Source organism: Camellia sinensis, chromosome 4 (assembly GCF_055761805.1).
Source record: "Camellia sinensis isolate YWXY chromosome 4, ASM5576180v1, whole genome shotgun sequence".
In the NCBI taxonomy this organism is placed as follows: Eukaryota; Viridiplantae; Streptophyta; class Magnoliopsida; order Ericales; family Theaceae; genus Camellia; species Camellia sinensis.
Window position 1 is genome coordinate 178261234 of NC_138964.1, and position 19819 is coordinate 178281052.

Consider the following 19819-nt stretch of genomic DNA (forward strand, 5'->3'; position numbering starts at 1 on the left):
GATCTAAGTCGTTGAATTCTCTTAAAATAAATCTTGACGATTGTAAGAAGAGAAGCTAGTGGGGATGTAATTTTGGCTCGGCTCGACTCATATCGAGCCTTGAGGGCTCCCGTAAAAATCGGGCTGGGCTGGGTTAGGCCACGGGCCAAAAAACTAGCCCCAGGCCCAGGGGTATTCGGGCTTTGGGTGCACCAGTGAGCCGGGCTGTTGGGCCTGGGCTCGGGCTTTGGGCAGGCCTAAACAATTTTTTGAAAGTTTTTTTATTTTTTCTACTAAAATTTTATTATTTTCCATTAAAAATAACATTGGGCCTTGGACGGACCAGGCTTTTGAGTGGGCCTTGAGTGGGCCCACATACTGGGTCGGATTTCAAAATGATGGCCCAGGTCCAAGACCTTGGACAGGGCTTAGGCCTGGATCTAAATAGGCTGGACCCACCCCAGATCACAGGTAGATTTCAGGGCGCCCACGAATTACGAGGTATTTTTACACTCCTAGAAGCTAGTAGAGATACCAAGGCGGGGAGCAAGGATCCTCTCCAATGGGGCCCACGATAGTCCGGAGAATGAAAAACAGAACAAGAAGTGTGTAAGCAACATCAGATCAACCCAAAAAAAAAAAATTTGTGTGTAAGCAACCTGTACATTAATTGATTAAAATAACTAGATCCCGTCCATAGTCCCAACCAACACCAACATCAACGGGAAATTATCTTGAGTCCTGGCTAAACTGATATGGTGGTCTATTTTGATTGTTATTAATTAAATGTAAGGAAATTTTAGTCAAAATTTCTCTATTAGGTTGTCTAATTTTTTTTTTTTCATAAATCTCCAAGGAGAAAATATATAATTTATTAAGGACAAAATAAATTTTTTTTCTTGGATAATATTATCAGAGTAACACGTTACTATCAAACAGGATAATATATTACTGTCAAATAGAATAATAGTCAAACAGAGTAACATATTACTGTTTCTGTTTCTATTAATTTCAACGGTAATAATTTTTTTTTATAAAAAATTTCATAGTCAACATGAATCTTATTTGATAGATCTTGATGAGAAAACTCCAAAAATATTAATTTTATTAAAAATTGACATGCACATCAAAAGTTATAGTATTATTTTAAAATTTAATACTTTGATAATAGTGATACTTGTTGAACTTTTAAAGAAAACTTTTTGTGTTTGTTTTTAATGCATTAATTAAAATTTTAGGATGAATTATACTAACAGTCTCTATAGTTTGGGTTTTGTGTCACTTTGGTCCCTGACTTTTCAATTATGACACATTTGACCTTAAATTTTGAATCTTGTCTAAATAAGGACAATTGAAGATTTCATTGTTCAATTTCAAGGGCAAAGTCGTCAATTGGATAAAATACAAAGAGTGGTGTTATTAGCACCCCATGAATTAATTTGAACTCCCCATTTTTTGGACCCCCACTTATAAATTTTGAAACACTTAAAATTTATATTTTCCCCCCAAATAATACTAAAATTATCCTTGTGAAAACATTTCACCCATTGAATGCACACTCTCCACACCCCCAAAAAACCCCACTTCTAAAAACTATAACAAAGCCCATAAATAAGAAGAAGAAGAAGAGACAATGTGATTATTGTCTCTACTGCCTCATCCACTATTGTCACAGCTGGTATGCTCTCTCTTTCTCTCTCTCTCTCTCTCTCTATATATATATATACATGAGAGGGTAAAATATGGTCTGGATTGGGCCATGGTAATATCAGGCAAATTGTGGACCGAACACATTTGGGCCGTGGTATCCCAGGTCCACCCAGAAGTGATTTTTGCTCGGCAATGGCAAGGGCATGTGGAACCGAGCTACTTCGCCTTGTCGGCACGAAGGCCGGTCAAGTAAGGGTTCCACAGTTTATGCGTTGCGCGGTTGGGAAGCACGCATCCATAGCTCGGCGTGAAGGCCCATGCCTGAAGCTCAGCAGGAAGGATTTTGGTTGACCAGTATGACTAATCTCAAGCTTGGCTTCGCCGGAACGCAGTCGAGCATGGTTGGAAAGGAGCTTGGTTGTTTGGGGCACCTGGGCATGAATCGCAGCATAGCCGTTGACAGCCGAGATGCTGCAGCCCGGCTGCCGAGCTCCCAGAAGAGTGGGCTGGCAGTCGGGTTAGGTGATATTTAGCAAGATTTGTGCTGACAGATGGGGTAGCAAAACCACGTGTCGAGAGATCACTGGGAGTAGATTTGGGGCGTAGAAGGTATATAAGCAAGTCTGCGCCCCCCATGCTGGAGATACGAACATTTGGTAAAAGAAATACTTATACTTGACTCTCTCCTCATTCTCTCTATCCTCAGGTGTGTGCTAACTTGATCGTCGGAGGGGTTTTCCAGCCACACACCGCCGAGTAGCTCACTGCTGTTGTGCATGCAGGTGATCAGATAGAAACGGAGCTTGGAAGAAAGGAATGCGGGCTTGCCTGGATATTTGCTCCCCGCACAATTGGCGCTGTCTGTGGGAAGCTTTGCAGACAAAACCTTGTCTTCTAGGCTCGTCTGATCGCCCTCCATGGCACACAACGAAGAGATTCCGCTGTCCGCCATCGACGGAGTTACCCCGGAGTCAGGGAGACGGAGAGAAGGGCATCCCACCATCGTTCCTCCGATGGCAGACCTGGAGACTTCTCCAGGAGGACATTCAAGAGATGCGCGGGATAAGTACGGAAGAAGTTATGGTCATTCACGGAGTCCAGGCGGTCATCGGCGGCGGAGAGAATCATATGCCAGACGTCTGGAACACAAGTTAAGGGACCAGGACGCCGTCATCTGGCGAATGGCGGCGGAGATGGAAGAGCTGAAGCGGCATGTTAAAGGGAAGGGTGTAGCTGGAGTGGGCGACCACAATGAGCGCACCCAACCACACCGTTCAAGCAGTCAGAGCCAGCGGCGTACACCGTCCATCTCAATCACCAAAAGTTACAAGGTTGGAGATTCCGACGCGCACGAAAAGAAATCCAACGCGCAAGATAGTACTTACCGACCCTCACGTCCGGTGACGACGTCGAGATATTCTTATTCTGCTTATTCAGAGGATTTGCGGGCAGTTTTGAAGGAACGGGCTCACCGGCGGGAGGCTCAAAGGGTACCGGCGTTCCAGCGGCTATCCTATGGGGTTCACGCCAGCGAGGAGGTCGAAATGCCTCTACCCCGCCTAGCCGCGCCTCTCCTTGTAGATACAGACTTGGCAAGGCTAAGTGCCACTCCATTCTCCGTGGATATAGAGATCGCACCGCTTCCGGCGGGCTTCCACCAGCCAAAGTTCACGCTCTATGACGGAAAAACCGACCCGTATATGCATGTAAGTCATTTCCGACAGGTCATGGTCGGACATAGGCGGAATGACGCTCTTATGTGCTTGATCTTCCCATCGAGTTTGCGCGAGCTGGGTTTGAAATGGTTCGAGAGGTTGCCGGAGGAAAGCATGGCAGTAGTTGGCCGAGGCCTTTGTGACGCGCTTCAAAACCAACACCAAAACACCAAAGGAAGTTGACCACCTACTAAGTGTCAAAATGGAGCCATGCGACACATTGAAGGCATACAACTCCAGATATTGGGAGACCTTCAACGAGATCCTGGATTGCCCGGTTAACCTTACAATCACACAATACAAGCGTGGTCTCCCGGTCGAACATAGACTGCGGGACTCGCTTACCATGCACCAGCCAACATCCATGGGCCAACTAATGCAGCGTATCAATGAGCGCATCCGAATGGAGGATGATGCGTCAGTATCTACCGTGAAGGCAACTCCGGTAGCAACAGACAAGCGGTCAGCTGGCAAGGTGCACGCGGTCGGGCAGGAGTCCGGCCGATCCAGCGACCGCGCTAAAGAATCGGACCGTGGCACTAATCACAAAAACCGGGGTAGGGGACGTCGGAATGACCAGGATGACTACCCCCGGGATGACGTAACCGATGCAAACAGAAGGTTAAAAGCAAGGACAGGAGTCACCACGGTCTTTAAGATTCCAATCTATCGCATACTTAGTGAAATCCGTGACGAGGAGTATATCCGGTTTCCTGTTAAGTTAGGCGACGGACAGAAGGGCTTCAATCTGCGGTACTGTTGCACGTTTCACTGGGAGCGAGGCCATCGGACCGAGGATTGTTTGCCTTTGAGACAACACTTGGAAGAGCTGGTCGCAGCCGGACACTTGGACCTTTACATTGATGGCAGCGTGAAGGCCAATCAAGCTCCGGTTAACCCGTGGGGACCGGATGACCGAGATGCGCCTCCATAAGGGGTTGTTAATGTCATCCACGGCATAGTGGAACCGGTGCGCGTATGCGAGCTCCGAGGTATGATCAAGAAGGCAGAACACATAAGGGAAGTTTTGTCGGTTCAGCTTGCGATCAAGAGGGGGAAGACCGAAGTGAAAGATGTGATCAGTTTCTCCTCAAGAGACCTGGAGCGCATTCAGATGCCGCACAACGATGCCCTAGTGGTTACACTCCGCGTCAAAGAATTTGATGTCAAATGGATTTTGATCGATCAGGGAAGCTCGGTTGAGATCATGTACTACGACCCTTTCAAACAGCTCAAGCTCCGGGATACAGATTTGGCCCCGGCAACTTCGCCACTGGTTGGTTTCAACTCACAACCGGAGTGGCCTTTGGGAAAGATTATCCTGCCGGTCAAAGCGGGATCCGTGGTCAAACAAGTGGAGTTCTGGGTGTTGCAGGTGCCATCCACTTATAATTTGATCCTTGGAAGGAGATGGCTTCACGCTATGCAAGTCGTAGCGTCAACCTACCACCAGGTGGTGAGATTCCCATCGGTTATGGGGGCAATCGAGGAGGTTTGGGGCGATCAAGTTATGTCGAAGCAATGCTTCGTGGCGGTCAATGGGAGCCGAGCTGCCAAAGGCTTCGTTCAAATGATTGAGGGACCGGAAGACCGGGGAGTCCTTGACGACGTGGGCACCAAGGCCAAGGACAAAGCTGTCGAGGAGTTGGTGGAAGTGCGCATTGATACAGAGCATCCGAACAAGTTCTTCTTGCTTGGCTCAAGCCTTACAGCCCAAGAACGGACCGACATGGTTGAGTTTTTGATGGCCAACATCGAAGTCTTTGCATGGTCACCTTACGACATGCCTGGTCTCGATCCGAGTTTTATATGCCATCATCTCAATGTCTTCCCCGGAACAAAGCCGGTCATTCAACGCATAAGGAGATCGGCGCTGCATCACGCCGAGGTAGTTGACGAGGAAGTAAAGAACTTGCTTGAGGCGTGAGCAATTCAGGAAGTGCATTACCCTCAGTGGATTTCAAACACAGTCGTGGTGCCCAAGAAGAATGGCAAGTGGCGAGTTTGCGTTGACTACAAGACCGTCAACCGAGCTTGTCCGAAAGACAGCTTTCCTCTGCCTAGAATAGACCAGCTTGTGGACTTAACGGCTGGACATAACAGGCTCAGTTTCTTGGATGCCTACCGTGCCTACCATCAGATTGCCATGCATGGGCCCGACCGAGAGATCACCTCGTTTACAACACCAAAGGGACTTTTCTGCTACAGAGTCATACCTTTTGGTTTGAAGAACACCGGGGCAACTTTTCAACGGATAGTGACCAAGATGTTCGCTCATCTGCTAGGCCGGACAATGGAGGCTTATATTGATGATATGGTGGTTAAGAGCCGACATCAAGCAGACCATTTGTCCGATTTGGCCGAGATGTTCGCCATTCTCAAAAAGCACAAACTACGCCTGAATGCGTCTAAGTGTGCCTTCGGCGTGGGATCCGAAAATTTTTTGGGTTTCCTAGTCACGAACTGAGGCATCGAAGCAGACCCCACACAAATCCAAGCTGTGCAAGAGTTAAAACAGCCTAGTTCGGCTAAGGATGTGCAGCATCTGGCCGGAATGGCCGCCGTGCTTAACAGATTTATAAGCCGGTCATCAGATCGCTGCCGCCCTTTTTTTCAAGCCCTGAAATCAAAGTTCTCATGGGATGAAGAGTGTGACCGGGTTTTAGCCGAGCTCAAGGAGTATTTGTCTTCAGCGCCGTTGTTGGTCACACCGGAGCCCGGAGAAGAACTTTACCTTTATCTGGCCGTCTCGCAGCATGCAGTCAGTGCAGTGCTAGTCCGGTCGGAAGGAATCAAACATCTACCTATCTTCTACGTCAACAAAACCTTACTACCGGCAGAGTCGAGGTACTTGCCGCTGGAAAAACTTGCGTTAGCTTTGATGATGGCTTCAAAGAAGTTGGCACACTATTTCCATGCCCATACCATCATCATCTTGACCGAGTTCCCTCTCAAAGCTTTATTCGAATGGGCAGACTTCTCCGGTCGGATTCTTAAGTGGGCGATCGAATTAGGACAGTTTGATGTGAAGTTCTAGCCGCGCACAGCCATAAAAGCACAGACTCTGGCCGACTTCGTTGCTGAATTCTCACCTGGAACTCATCCGGTCTGCCCGGTCGATATTGTCGTGGCAGATGAAAAGGTGAATGCAAGCTCGACCGAAATACCCCAGCTTGGCGGCATTGGCGACGCGGAACTTGCGCGCCCCGCCGAAGCCCCTCCAGTTCATACGATACTACAGCTCGGTGATGCGATGACAGAGTTGGCTATCACTAACCAACCCGCTTTGTTCGACGCCACATCACCGAGGAGGGAAGAAATGGAACCGCTCAGCACAGAGCCTGCGGCTGACGTAATACCGCAACCTGGCGATTCGCCTACGGACTTAAGCATTATGGATCAACTTGCTGAGTCCGGCGCCGAATCACCAAGGGGGGCTGAAGTGGAACCGCTCAGCAAAGGACTGGAAGCCGAACAGCCGAGCAACCGTGATCCCATCAACCTTCAAGCTTCTCAGGACCCCTCAGAGTGTTGGAACCTCTTTGTCGGCGAAATGTGGAAACTTTTTGTTGATGGAGCCTCGAACTGTCACGGTGCCGGGCAGGGTATAGTTCTGATTTCGCCAGACGGACTGACTATTGAACATTCTATCACCCTTGGCTTCCCAACATCCAACAATGAGGTCGAGTACGAGGCACTATTGGCCGGTCTCAAGAGCACGCTTCAGATGCAAGCATCCGAACTAATGGTTTACAGTGATTCCTAGCTTGTGGTTAACCAAGTTTCTAGGGTTTACGAGGCAAAGGATGACAGAATGATGAAGTACCAAGCTCTGGTCAGAGACCACATCAAGCGATTTCAGGCGATCAGGGTCCAACAAATTGGCCGAGAAAAAAACGGCCGAGCAGATGAGTTGGCCGGCCTTGTTTCTATGGTCGACAGCACATCTCCCAACCCTCTTTTGCTTGAATTCCTTCCGAGGCCCAGCATTGAGGATGCCAGGCAGACAGAAATACTCTATGCCGAGCTAGGTCCTTTTTGGATGGATCCCATAATCATCTTTCTTAGAGAACGGACCCTTCCAGCAGACAAGAAGGAAGCGCATAAAGTACGGGTGAAGTCCGAGCGGTTTTGGCTCTCTCTATCAGGCGCTTTATACAAGAAGTCTTTCATCGGTCCCTACCTGAAGTGTGTGCACCCGAGCAGCGTGGAAGCCTTCCTTTTCGAAATTCACGAAGGCATCTGTGGCAGTCATATAGGGGGCAGGTCCTTGGCCTACCGAGCTATTTCGCAAGGATACTGGTGGCCGTGCATGCAAGCCGACGCCCAGAAATATGTTCGCAAGTGTGAGAAATGCCAGAAGTTTGCCCACCAGATCCACTAGCCGGCCAGGGAACTTCTTCCCCTCACTAGCCCTTGGCCCTTTGCGATGTAGGGGCTAGATATAGTGGGGCCGCTCCCAACAGCACCAGGCAACCGGAAGTTCTTCATCGTGGCCACAGACTACTTCACCAAATGGGTTGAAGCGGAGCCTTTGGTAACAATCAAGGAGAAGGACGTGAAGCGGTTCGTCTGGCAGAATGTGGTCACGCGGTTTGGCATCTCCAAAATCATGATCTCCGATAACGGCACCCAATTTGACGGCCGCCTGTTTAGGGGGTTCTGTGAAGATTTGAAGATCGAATTCTACAACTCTACTCCGGCTTACCCGCAGTCCAACGGTCAAGCCGAGGTTTCGAACAAGACCATTCTTGATGGACTGAAGAAGAGGCTTGAGAAGGCCAAAGGAAAGTGGGCCGAGGAACTCCCCAGTGTCCTTTGGGCATACCAAAAACCCCGCGGTGATCTACCGGAAAAACTCCTTTTGCTTTGGCATATGGCATGGAGGCGGTCATCCCGTTGGAAGTTGGTATGCCCACCCTCAGAAGTGAAAGTTTTGAGCCCGAGCTGAACGCCGAAGCCATTGCCTTGGAATTGGACCTAGTGAAAGAACGCCGGGAAAAGGCTCTTGCCCATGTGGCCGCCTACCAACAAGAGCTTTCAAGAAAATACAACAAAACCGTGCACCCCAGACCGTTCAAAGTGGGTGATTGGGTCTTGGGGAAGGTCATGGGCAATACCCTGGTGCCAGGCGAAGGCAAACTAGGGGCAAATTAGGAAAGACCCTACAAGATAACCAGTCTGGCGGGCAAGGGGGCATATCACTTGGAGGACTTGGATGGTAGAGGAATACCCCGGCCATGGAATGCAGCCAACCTCAAGTTGTACTATTTCTTGACTCTCTCCCCATTCTCTCTATCCTCAGGTGTGTGCTAACTTGATCGTCAGAGGGATTTTCCGGCCATACACCGCCGGGTAGCTCACTGCTGTTGTGCATGCAGGTGATCGGATAAAAACGGAGCTTGGAAGAAAGGAGTGCGGGCTTGCCTGGATATTTGCTCCCCGCACAATACACACGCACAAATTTCTTAGTTTTCTTATAATAATTTCTTCTCTTGCAGGAAAAAAATTATAATAATTGGTTTAGTTTTCTCAGTAAAACATGTCTGAACCTATGAATAATGTTCGGTTACCTGTTTTTGAACAAATAATAAATGTTCATTTACCAGTTCCCGAACAAATAAATAATATTCAGGCCTATGTTCCCGAATTTCGGTCATATGTTCGGGAGTTCAGTCCTAAAAAAATGACGAACATATTTTATTATTTTTGTCATTTTTTTCAAGAAACTTACCTTTATAAGGCCAATCTCCTCTGAGTTAAAAACAACATCAAAGTTATGAACCTCTTCTAAGTTTTTATTGTTGTACTCCTCTCTGTTGCCAGAAAAACTTCAACTCATTATCAGTGCCAGAGATTTGTAGGTAATTAAATGGTTTCCACCGTTACCACCTAGATATTACAGCCAAAGGATTTTCAAGGTTTTAAGGGTAGATAGGTTTTAAATGTGAGATTTGGGGATGAATGAGCCGTGATGGAGGTGGGTGCTCTCATAAACTCTTATTCATGATGTAGTGGGTGTGTAGCTTTAATTGTCAGATGGGGTGTCCTAAAATTAATGACGTACTTTGTAGTAATTTTATTTCAGGTTATTCTTGTAAAAAAAAAAAACCCTAAAAATTAGTAGGTCCAAAATAATTTATAGAGTGCTAATAAAAGCACTCAATACAAATTAATTTGACAAAAATAAATGTCAAAAAAGTATTTTTGAATTTTTAAAAATTATTCATACCTACTAAAGATAAAATTATCTAAAATTAATACGTAAATTTTTTAGACATTTATTTTTTTTACCAAAATAATTTTTATTATGTGTTTGGATAATGATCATGTAATGAGTGATTGTTTTTATTTTTATTAAATTAGTTTCTATTTTTTCAAAAGTCAAATATGGCGACAATTTTAATATCATTATTAAACCAATCTATTAAGTCAAAAAATTCAAAACTAAAAACATTTCATATATTAAATATATCGATTACACATTAAAAGTCTAACAATCACCCATTACATGATCATCATGCAAACACATAATAAAAATTATTTTGGTAAAAAAATGTCTAAAAAAATTATTAATTTTACATAATTTTATCTTTAGTAGGTATAAATAATTTTTAAAAATTCAAAAATAATTTTTTCACATTTATTTTTATTAAATTAGTTTGTATTTTATCCAATTGACGACTTTGTGCTTGAAATTAAATAATGACATCTTCAATTGTCCTTATTTGAAACAATATTCAAAATTTAAAGTTAAATGTGTTACAATTGAAAAGTCATATATTAAAATGACACAAAACCCAAATTATAGAAATCATTAATGTAATTCACCCAAAATTTTATTATAAGGAGGTTTTGATTAAATTTTTCTTAAATTGATGAGATTCACTTTGCTTGGTTACACTTTTTCAAAAACACTTTTCAGAAAATTCTACTTTATTGTTTTTCATTTTTTTTTTTTTTGTTTTTACTGAATTTTTTAAATATTTTAAGCAATTTGTTTTACTTTTTAGACATACCAAACATATATATACCTAAAAAATAAAATAAAAAATTGTGAAAAAACCTTTTAATAATTCACTAAATACCAAAAATACAAAAAAAATATGAGAATTCAATACATTTTTGTATTTTTATGTATTTATTAATTTTTTAAAATATTTTTTCATAAATTTTTTACTTTTTAAATATATCTAAGTAAGGTATATCTAAAAAAATAAAAATAAAAATAAAAATATTTAAAATTTTAAAAATATTCATTAAAAATTAAAAAATTAAAAATTTTATTTTTAAAAAAAATTAATCAAAATAATTCAAACCAAACACAATAATTAGTTTTTTTTTTTTTAAGAGACAATTGTACAATTATCCTTCAATAATAAGGACATGGACGAGCAATGTTGTGAGAGCGACTAATAACTTCTCTCAACATCAACTACAGCCTGATGGAGCCGAGCAGAGCAGACTAGTGAGTGACCTGGTCCTGGCTTTTAAATAGGCTCTACGTTATTTTCGAAGTCACTCGAACGTACTCCTCCTCCTCGACCCTCACGAACCTCACACGTTTGTCTGCTTCCTCCACCCTACTATGCCTCCGTTTAGATGGTGGGTTAACTTTTTTATTTTTTTAATTATTTTAATTTGAGTTAAAAATTTTAATTTGAGAATAATATTTTAATTTTTTAATTTTTTTAATTAAATAATATAATAATTATAAATTAGTAGTTAAATAATATAATAATTATAAATTAGAGATAATATTTTATTTATTAAGATTAAAATAACTTATTTTATTTTTTTTAATTATTTTAACTCCAAAACCAGTTGGCAACACCACCAATATCTCTCTCGCTCTATAAATTATTTCACATATTTTGTGCCGTAGTGTCAGAATTCAAAGTTCTGGAGCTTTCGAAATTCAGAGATTCCTTCAATTCTCCGATGGCCACGACGGCGGTGCAGACCAACGGAATCCGCCAACATCCGCCGTCAACGGCGGTGGCGCCGCCGACGGAGTTTCATAGCTCAGAAGGCTCTGTAATCGGCACTCTTCTCGCTCTTGTTATATGGCTTGGAGCCATCCACTTCAACGTCCTCGTCGTTGTCTCTTCTTTCCTCCTCCTCCCTCTTCCCAAATTCTTTGCGTTCGCTCTCTCTCTCTCCCTCTCTCTCTGTTTATAATTTTATAAAATTTATTAATCTCAAAATCCAATTCAATTGAAATCCATTCATCCAAAGAAGCCTAAAGAGACATGAATATGTATATATATGCTATGCATGTAATTTATTTGTGTATATTGAGTGTAACTTTGTGTATCGTTCAGGGTACTGGGGCTGCTTGTGGTTCTTATGTTGATTCCGATTGACGAGAAAAGTAAATGGGGCCGTAAATTGGCAAGGTTAGCGATTTTGAACTCCTATAGCTTTTCCAGATTGAGTTGTCTATTATGTGAACTATGAAACCGACAGTGTGTTTTTATTCTCAATATTTGAATCAGACAAAAAGTGTGAATTTTTAGAGAATAATGATATATGATAATTTTATGAATTTTCAGGTATATATGCAAACATGTTTGTGGTTATTTCCCAGTGACTCTTCATGTTGAGGATATAACAGCCTTCGACCCCAATCAGGCCTATGGTAAACACTTTTTTTTGTTCTTGGTTTATCGTTGTTTTTATCTTACAAAGTTGCAATTTTTTAATTGAAGAGAGACAAATATTTTTGTTAAAATGAAAATTTTGGTATAAAAAAATTAAAATTCAACGAATCCCGAGCAAATAAATTGGGAGCTTTGTCCAAACTCACGGAATTGGGGGTATGTGATTTCAAAAGCCAGAAAAAATGGTACCAATGTGTTTTTTAAAAGGTGGTGTTCTGTGTCTGTGTTGTTGTATGAAGTGATTGGTATACTTATTTTGAATTTTATCATCTAATGACGGTTTTAAATAGGATGGATTCCTTGTTTTCAACTATGGTTGCAAATGAATTGGGCCATACCATATGTGAATAGCTCATAAACAAGAATAAAAAAATTTTGTGAACAGCTTAGTTTTGTTTTTTATGTGATTGTTAAAGCTTGTTTTACCAGCTAAACAATTAGAAGTCGAGCGTTAGTTTGTGCTTTAAAGCATCAAACTGACCTTGAACTACTAATAGACTGGATCTTGGCAGGTTTCTGAACAGTAACTTTATGCTTTAAGCGAAAGCTTTCATGGCTTTTATGCTTCCCCATTGAGGGAGAATTACTCTGTTGCATGGATGAATCTCAAAGCCTTTCCGTTTAATGTCAATCACCATCCATATGCTTTCTTCTTTAATCAAAGAACTACCCTTCTCTCTACCCTCCTTTTTTTCTCCTGTATGTAGTATTTATGAGTGTGATTTCGTCAATTTAGGTGGAACTAAAGTGGTGGTAACAATGAGTTGCCTTAGGTGATGGTCCTGGTGTTGTATTATTCGAAGTGGTGTTAGTAATTGGGGGTTGGCTTTGGGTTTGGGTGATGATATGTGACGTTAAAAGTGACATCGAGGTGCTGGTGTCGGTAATAACATTTTCAACATGGTTTCGAATGTCGAGATGTCAATGGTTGTAATGGTGAACATGGAGGGGAACAATTGAAGATGACAGAGTTGTTGCTTAGTGGAGGTGAGGATAAGGTAGTATGGTGATGTTAAGTGCCAATGACTGTGTTATAAAAAATCTCTTGTGTTTTAGATTTCTGGAATTTGCAAATAACCTCTCTGACTTTTGTACTTGTGGCCCCATTGTGTTTAACCTTGTGCATTTGGAGGAAGTGAAGCTGGCACAATTTTGATGATGTACAGATGTGCCTTCATAAACTGAAAGCATCTTTGCTTCAAACTTAATTTTTTGCTTTCAATGAAATCTTGTGAGTCTTCTTTTGCTGTAATTGATTTTATAATAGAGATTGGTTTTGTTGATGGGCTTTAATTTCGTTTAACGTACATCCTATGTGCACAGGTTGTGTGCCTTTTGGCGCCTTCTGAAATGATACATGAGTGATAAAAAATTAAAAAACGAAATATACAAAATTATTGGTCATAGATCCTATTTTTCTGAGTTTCCCTAGTCAGATACACACTAAGTGAGACATCTATAATTTAAAACGTTACCCTCTTATGTGGTGGAAAAGATGTGAAAGGAAAGGCCGATTAAAAGAGCAATACAGGGTCTTATGTAGAAAGAGCAAGTTTCTCTAACCTTGGCCTGATCTTGATTCTCCCTGGCTAAGTACTTCCAATCTAGCAAGCGAGCGACTTGATGAAATTATATTTTATATTTTACATTCTGTTATTTTGTTGTACTACGTTGCCCTATATCTTGATAAATCCGTTCTAGTTGTTGTAATAGGAATGTGCAGTATGCATAAATTTGTGTTATGAGAATTAAGAACTTACAGATGAGAGTTTTTTTTTTTTTGGCTACTCGACTTGAAGTGGCAGGCTCTAGGGAGAGCTTTGACTTCACTTTTTTCCTGATGACTCTTGTTTATTTTTCCTTATGTTGCCCAAGTAATGAATTAAGCTTGTGCTGCAGTTTTTGGCTATGAGCCGCATTCAGTTTTGCCCATTGGTGTCGTTGCACTTGCTGACCTCACAGGTTATCTGCCTCTTCCAAAAATTAAGGTCCTGGCAAGTAGCGCTGTAAGAATACCACCCTTAATGTTTGAAGCTTGTTGAGTTCATGGAGCCATCTTCATCTTTCTATACTTATTAACTGTGTTAATCACCATAAAAGAATAATAATAATTCAGGTGTTCCACACACCATTCCTGAGGCATATATGGACTTGGTTGGGACTTTCACCTGTATCAAGGAAAAATTTTACCTCCCTCTTGGCAGCTGGTTATAGCTGCATTATAGTGCCTGGTGGAGTGCAAGAGATAATTCATATGGAACACGGATCTGAGGTTTAATTCTCATAACTCATTGTCAGTATTGTTTTCATATGTACTTCTATCTCATCACAGCATCTTGATTGAGGATATACAGGTCACCAATTTTATGGACTGTTGATTTCTTAATCTTCTCCTTGGCTTTCTTCGTGTACATGCGAAATAATCACAATGCTGCGTTAAATTAATGTCAGTTCTCTTTTCTTGTGAATCTGAATGTGATCATGCATAGACTCCCTCTCGCTCGCTCCCTCTCAGGATATGCTACAACCTTAGAAATTCTTAAGGTTCAGACCCACAATTTCAAGCATCATATGTTAATGCAATGCTGATAATTTCCTTACCCCAAGAATTATTCATGTAGACCGGACCCACAATTGTGAGCATCTTATGGTAATGCAATTCTTGATAAGTTCCTTCCCTTGAAAATTATTCCTGTATGTTGCAATTGAGACATGTACAACCCTTGTCTTTTATGATGTGTAATGCAATGCTTGATACTCTTCTTCCTCTATGAATTATTTATGTATGCTTGAGACATGTACTACTTTGTCTTTTACAATGCCTATTCGAAGGCTTTTTGGGTTGCCATCGCTGTGCGGTCTGGAGCAGCAGTTATCATCATCCAAATTGCCAGCCAACTCTGACTATTAACAGATTAGATCATAACTATAACTCATTTCTGCTAGATGAGCACAAGGGCAGTCAATTTGTCCATCCCTTGTTTTTTGAACTGTGAAAGATACAGATAGTGAACTTCTGGTAGTGTTACAATATGAGCCACGTGCTAGACCTTGTTTATCTATAATTCATAGGGATTACATTGCCTCCCACTTCTGATGGTTTCCTTGTTCTTTGTTACAACTTGATTGTGAGGGAGGGATTTTTTTCTTCCCTCCTTGTTTTATTTTGCTGCAGACCTGTCACCCTAGTCTTCAAATTATTCTCTTTTGTAGGTTGCCTTCCTCAAGTCAAGAAGAGGATTCGTACGTATAGCTATGGAGATGGGCCGACCCTTGGTTCCTGTTTTTTGCTTTGGTCAGGTAATTCCTTTTCTTTTTGTCCATGTTTTTTTTTATGACTCTTTTTCTATTTTCTTGCTTTGGACAAAGATGATCTCTCTCTCTCTCTCTCTCTCTCTCTCTCTCTCTCTCTCTCTCTCTCTCTCTCTCTCTCTCAATTCTGCTGCAGTCACATGTATATAACTGGTGGAAGCCTGGAGGTGAACTATACGTACTGTTATCTAGAGCTATTAAATTCAGTCCAATTATCTTCTGGGGGATGTTTGGGTATGTTCAAATCAATTTTTATTTTCTTACTGTTTTTCACGTGCTGTTCTAAGAGAAACTTTCTGAATCTGTACTTGAACGAATCTGTTCAGCAAGAGTTTTGTGGAGCTGTTTGAACTATGAACTGTTTTGTGATTCTTTCCCTTGCAGGTCTCCGTTACCCTATCGCCATCCAATGCATGTGGTGGTTGGTAGACCAATTGAAGTTAAACAAAATTCAAAACCCACCATTGAAGAGGTATTGATGCTCATTATACCTTCTTAACCATATTGTATATGTTATTCTTGATCTGGATTGATGTATTTGTTTTTTCCCCAACTTTTTGGAATGCAATGCCATTTTGAATGGGGTTGGAAGCTAGGAAAAACCTTTCGAGGGCTAATCTTTCTTTCTTTCATTCTTTGTTTCCTCTTTTGCTCACTCCATTGTGTGGGTTTTGAAGGTGTATGAAGTACAGAATCAGTTTGTTGAAGCACTTAGAGACCTTTTTGAGAAGCACAAAGCAAGGGTGGGCCAAGCTGATCTTAAATTGAGAATTCTTTGATCATCCCACAGCATTAAATCCCCATTCCCTCCCTTCTCTCTGTGTCTGTATTTTGTGTTAGTCTCCTTGTTTATTTTGTTTTGCTTAGATAATTTATGGGGGAAATAAAATTCTCATCAATTACTTCGAGCTTTGGTGTACATATTATACACAAGCTTTCACTGTGAACATCATTGTAAAACAATATATAGTCAGGGTTTGCCAATTCCTTTTGTTGTACATATTATACACAAGCTTTCACTGTGAACATCATTGTAAACAATATATATAGTCGGGGTTTGCCGATTCCTTTTGTTGCAACCTTTTTATTTATTTATTTTATTTTTTTTGAGGAAGAACAAGGTCAGACATATACAAAGATATGAAACAGTTATACAAACTACATGAAGCATTTTCAGTCCTCACACAGGCTTGGTATGTTCTAAATAAGTTTATTTTTTTGATATTTTATATATAAAAAAAAAATGTGTAAAAAAATACAGAAAGTAACTAGAAAAGTAGAGAGGATATGTTGATAGATGTTAATTACTCAAATAAGTGTATGTATGTAAAAAAAAATATACTTTTTTAATGCCTGTCAAACATTTATTTAACTTCATCATGAACATATTTTGCCTCTTTTCTAGACACTTCTTTTTTTTTAGAGAGTATATATAAGTAAAAAGTTTTTTTTAGTGATTTCGTTTTGAATTCTATTTTTTTTATTTTTTTTATTTTTAGATCCTCCTATAGACTAATACTTGAAAAGTGAAATTTTTTTTGACACAATTTAAGAAAATTAAAAATAATAATAATAAACAAAACTAAAGATACATTTTTTTATTTAAATGTGACTTTTTTACAATAGTCAAACAAACTTAATGATCAATGGATGACAATGCGGAGATGATGAATGAGGCTATTAGACCTTTTTCAATTATTAGACATATTTTCTTGAATGAGGTTAAAAATAATGGCGTTTACACTTTTGGTGATTATCTTTAGGCCATGTTTGTTTTAGTTTAAGGGGCAATCATAGCCCGTTCCATTCAACTTAATCGGCAAATAAACATGACTTAAGATGGTTCGAATCCTAGACTCGTAGACGCAGTTGGCCATTCAATTTGGGAAATTTTGTCATAAATCCCTTTTACCTTCTTTTTCTTGTTAAAAAGATTAAAAAAAAAAAAAATTATACTTTCAAAATTCTTTTATAATTATAAAGTCTTATATAAAGGACAAAAAAAATTAGATTTATATTTTGTCTGACAAATTTATCCCTTCACACACATTCCCTATCTTTCTCCGCTTTCTCTTCATCAGTTTGTCATCTCTCTCAGCTCTTTCTTTCTCTATCTCTGTTAGAAATTGAGCGTCCATGTGGCATGACCCTTTGAACCTTTTAAACCTTATCCATGTAAGTTTGAATTTGAATTCAAAACTTACTTGGATAATCACTCAGGATATCCATATCTATCATATCAACTGATATGGATAGATGAGATATTATCCAACATATCTGATATAATATGGGATATGGGTGATTAAGAGAAAAACAACGTATGTCGTATGTTTTTCCCATATATTAACTCTCTCCCAAAATACAACGATCAAGAGTCATTTTGCACTGTGACTTGTGTGGGTGATATTCATTCTGTAATATCACTCTGTTGCTGGGTTGATTGATCAGATTCAAGAAGCACGCGATTTATCCACGAGATCTTTCAATTCAGACTCTGCAGAAAAATGTATGACTATAATTTTTCATCCGCTACGTTTACCTTTGATTTACATTCTCTTTCTAAGAGCTCTCACCACCACCACCACCACCGTCTACACCATCACCATCTCTACTACCACGACTACCATCGTTTCCACCACCTCCGTCATCTCCACCAACACCGTCTCAACCATCGATATTGTTCGTCACCGCCACCGTCACCACCATTTCACCACTAACATCTCAACCACCAGCCATTCAATGCCACCATCGTCATCCTTAGTGTCCAAGACTTCAAATCTGAGATTGATGACCTCAGATTTGAGATCTATCATCTCAGGTCTATATTCTCTCTCTCTTTTTCTCTTCGTCTCCTTATCATGCTTTGTTTTTCAAACAATAAAATTTTACTCTGGTTTGAACCAAATCTAAGGCAATATATGTGCTCTCTCTATCTCTATATTTCTGTTCTTTTTTTTTTTTTCTCTGGTATGTCTATTTTTGATTGACAGAATGAGAGTAAAATTTTACTCTAGTATATATTATGTTTTTGTTTGACAGAATAAGAGTAAATTTTACTCTGGTATGTGCTCTATTTTTATTTGATAAAATGAGAATAAAATTTTACCTCTAAGGCAATATATGTGCTTAACGATATAAAAATTATTTTGAATCATAATAAATTTTACTCTGATTCAGAGTTAAATTTTACTCTAAAATACATTATGAGAATGACTTTATAGAAGAGCTGATATATATATATATATATATATATATGAGCGTCGTATAGTAAAATAAACAAGTTTTAAAATATTAGAAAATTTTGAAAGAATCTATATAATTCTTGTCCTTTTGAAAGAATCTAAACAGTAAGGGCTCTATCACCAAATCCCTAATTGTTCAATAGAGTTTATACCAATGTTTTGAAAATCAGACTGGTGAACGAACCGGAAAAGTAACCGGACAAATATTCAACTGTGGGTGAACCGAAATTGAACCGTGATGTCATAAATATATTAAAATTTATAAGTATAAAAAAATCTAGATATTAAAATTACAAAAATTAATAAATAATAAACATTTACAAAAAAAATATATTTCTTAAAATTTATTTTACGTTTTTTATACATTGATTTTTAATAAAAATAATTAAGATAATATTGAATATATAGTATATATACTTATTACATTGTCAATAATTGTGTTGATGACTTAATGGTTTGGATGCTTGATTTTTATGCACTTGATTCCATATTCAAACCCACTCCGCAACATATTTTTAGAAGAAACTTTTATTCTTCAAACCCGACTAGTTTTTATGTTGACCCGTGACCGGTTATTCCGATTGAACCAGAGATTCTTTCGATTTTCAAATTCTAAACCGATTTTGAGCATAGTCTGGGTTTGGTGAGTCATCTAGACCAAAACTAAATCCAGTCACCGAATCAACCAGTCCAACCGGCCAGGCCGGTCCAGGTTTGAAAACATTGGGTTATTCTATGAAGTTGTGTTTATCACCTAATGTTTCACATTTGTAGTGGTTCAAATTCATCTAGAATATATTGTATTACTTATTGTAGGTGTACATCAAATAATAAACAAAACATGATTAAAAAAATGTCCTAAATATTTATTTTTTGGATCCTTAAGGTCATTAACCTATATTTGAATTTAAAACTTGAGAAGAATTTGTGAAAGCAAAAATATAAAAATTAAAAATCAAAAAAAAAAAATGTGCGCAAAAAAGAAAAAGGGAAGGAAAATGCGAGGAACCGATTTCTACAAAGCTTTTTCTCAACTTCACTTGCACCTGGTAATTTTGTCTAAATCATTAAACATCTATAATCCATCTGACTCACCAATACACAAGAAAATAAGGTTGATTGTGGACCTTTTCCTAATATACGTGTCATCCTGTTTCCTGTGACTAACTCTTAACAGCAATCAATTTCCCACCTAAACTTGATCTTAAACACAAGCACAGGACAAAAGCTTCTACACAAGCAGCTCCTACAATAATCA

At 39.7% G+C, this 19819-nt stretch overlaps 1 protein-coding gene across 1 annotated transcript; it reads left to right on the forward strand.

The window, feature by feature from the left end:
- The first annotated feature begins 11164 nt into the window (after nucleotides 1-11164).
- Nucleotides 11165-16398, forward strand: LOC114266040 (diacylglycerol O-acyltransferase 2D). The gene is made up of 9 exons (XM_028206929.2): nucleotides 11165-11488; nucleotides 11669-11743; nucleotides 11900-11985; nucleotides 13907-14013; nucleotides 14124-14279; nucleotides 15221-15307; nucleotides 15456-15553; nucleotides 15704-15791; nucleotides 15997-16398. Exons 1-9 carry the CDS (start codon nucleotides 11286-11288, stop codon nucleotides 16096-16098), a joined length of 1002 nt encoding a protein of 333 aa, XP_028062730.2. The 5' UTR covers nucleotides 11165-11285; the 3' UTR covers nucleotides 16099-16398.
- The last annotated feature ends 3421 nt before the right edge of the window (nucleotides 16399-19819 follow it).

Excerpts from the sequence above, each read along its gene's own strand:
- LOC114266040 (XM_028206929.2), top strand. The coding sequence starts at position 11,286 with ATGGCCACGACGGCGGTGCAGACCAACGGAATCCGCCAACATCCGCCG. Across the intron at positions 11,489-11,668 it reads CCTCTTCCCAAATTCTTTGC|GGTACTGGGGCTGCTTGTGG; the intron begins GTTCGCTCTCTC and ends TGTATCGTTCAG. Across the intron at positions 14,280-15,220 it reads ATATGGAACACGGATCTGAG|GTTGCCTTCCTCAAGTCAAG; the intron begins GTTTAATTCTCA and ends TCTCTTTTGTAG.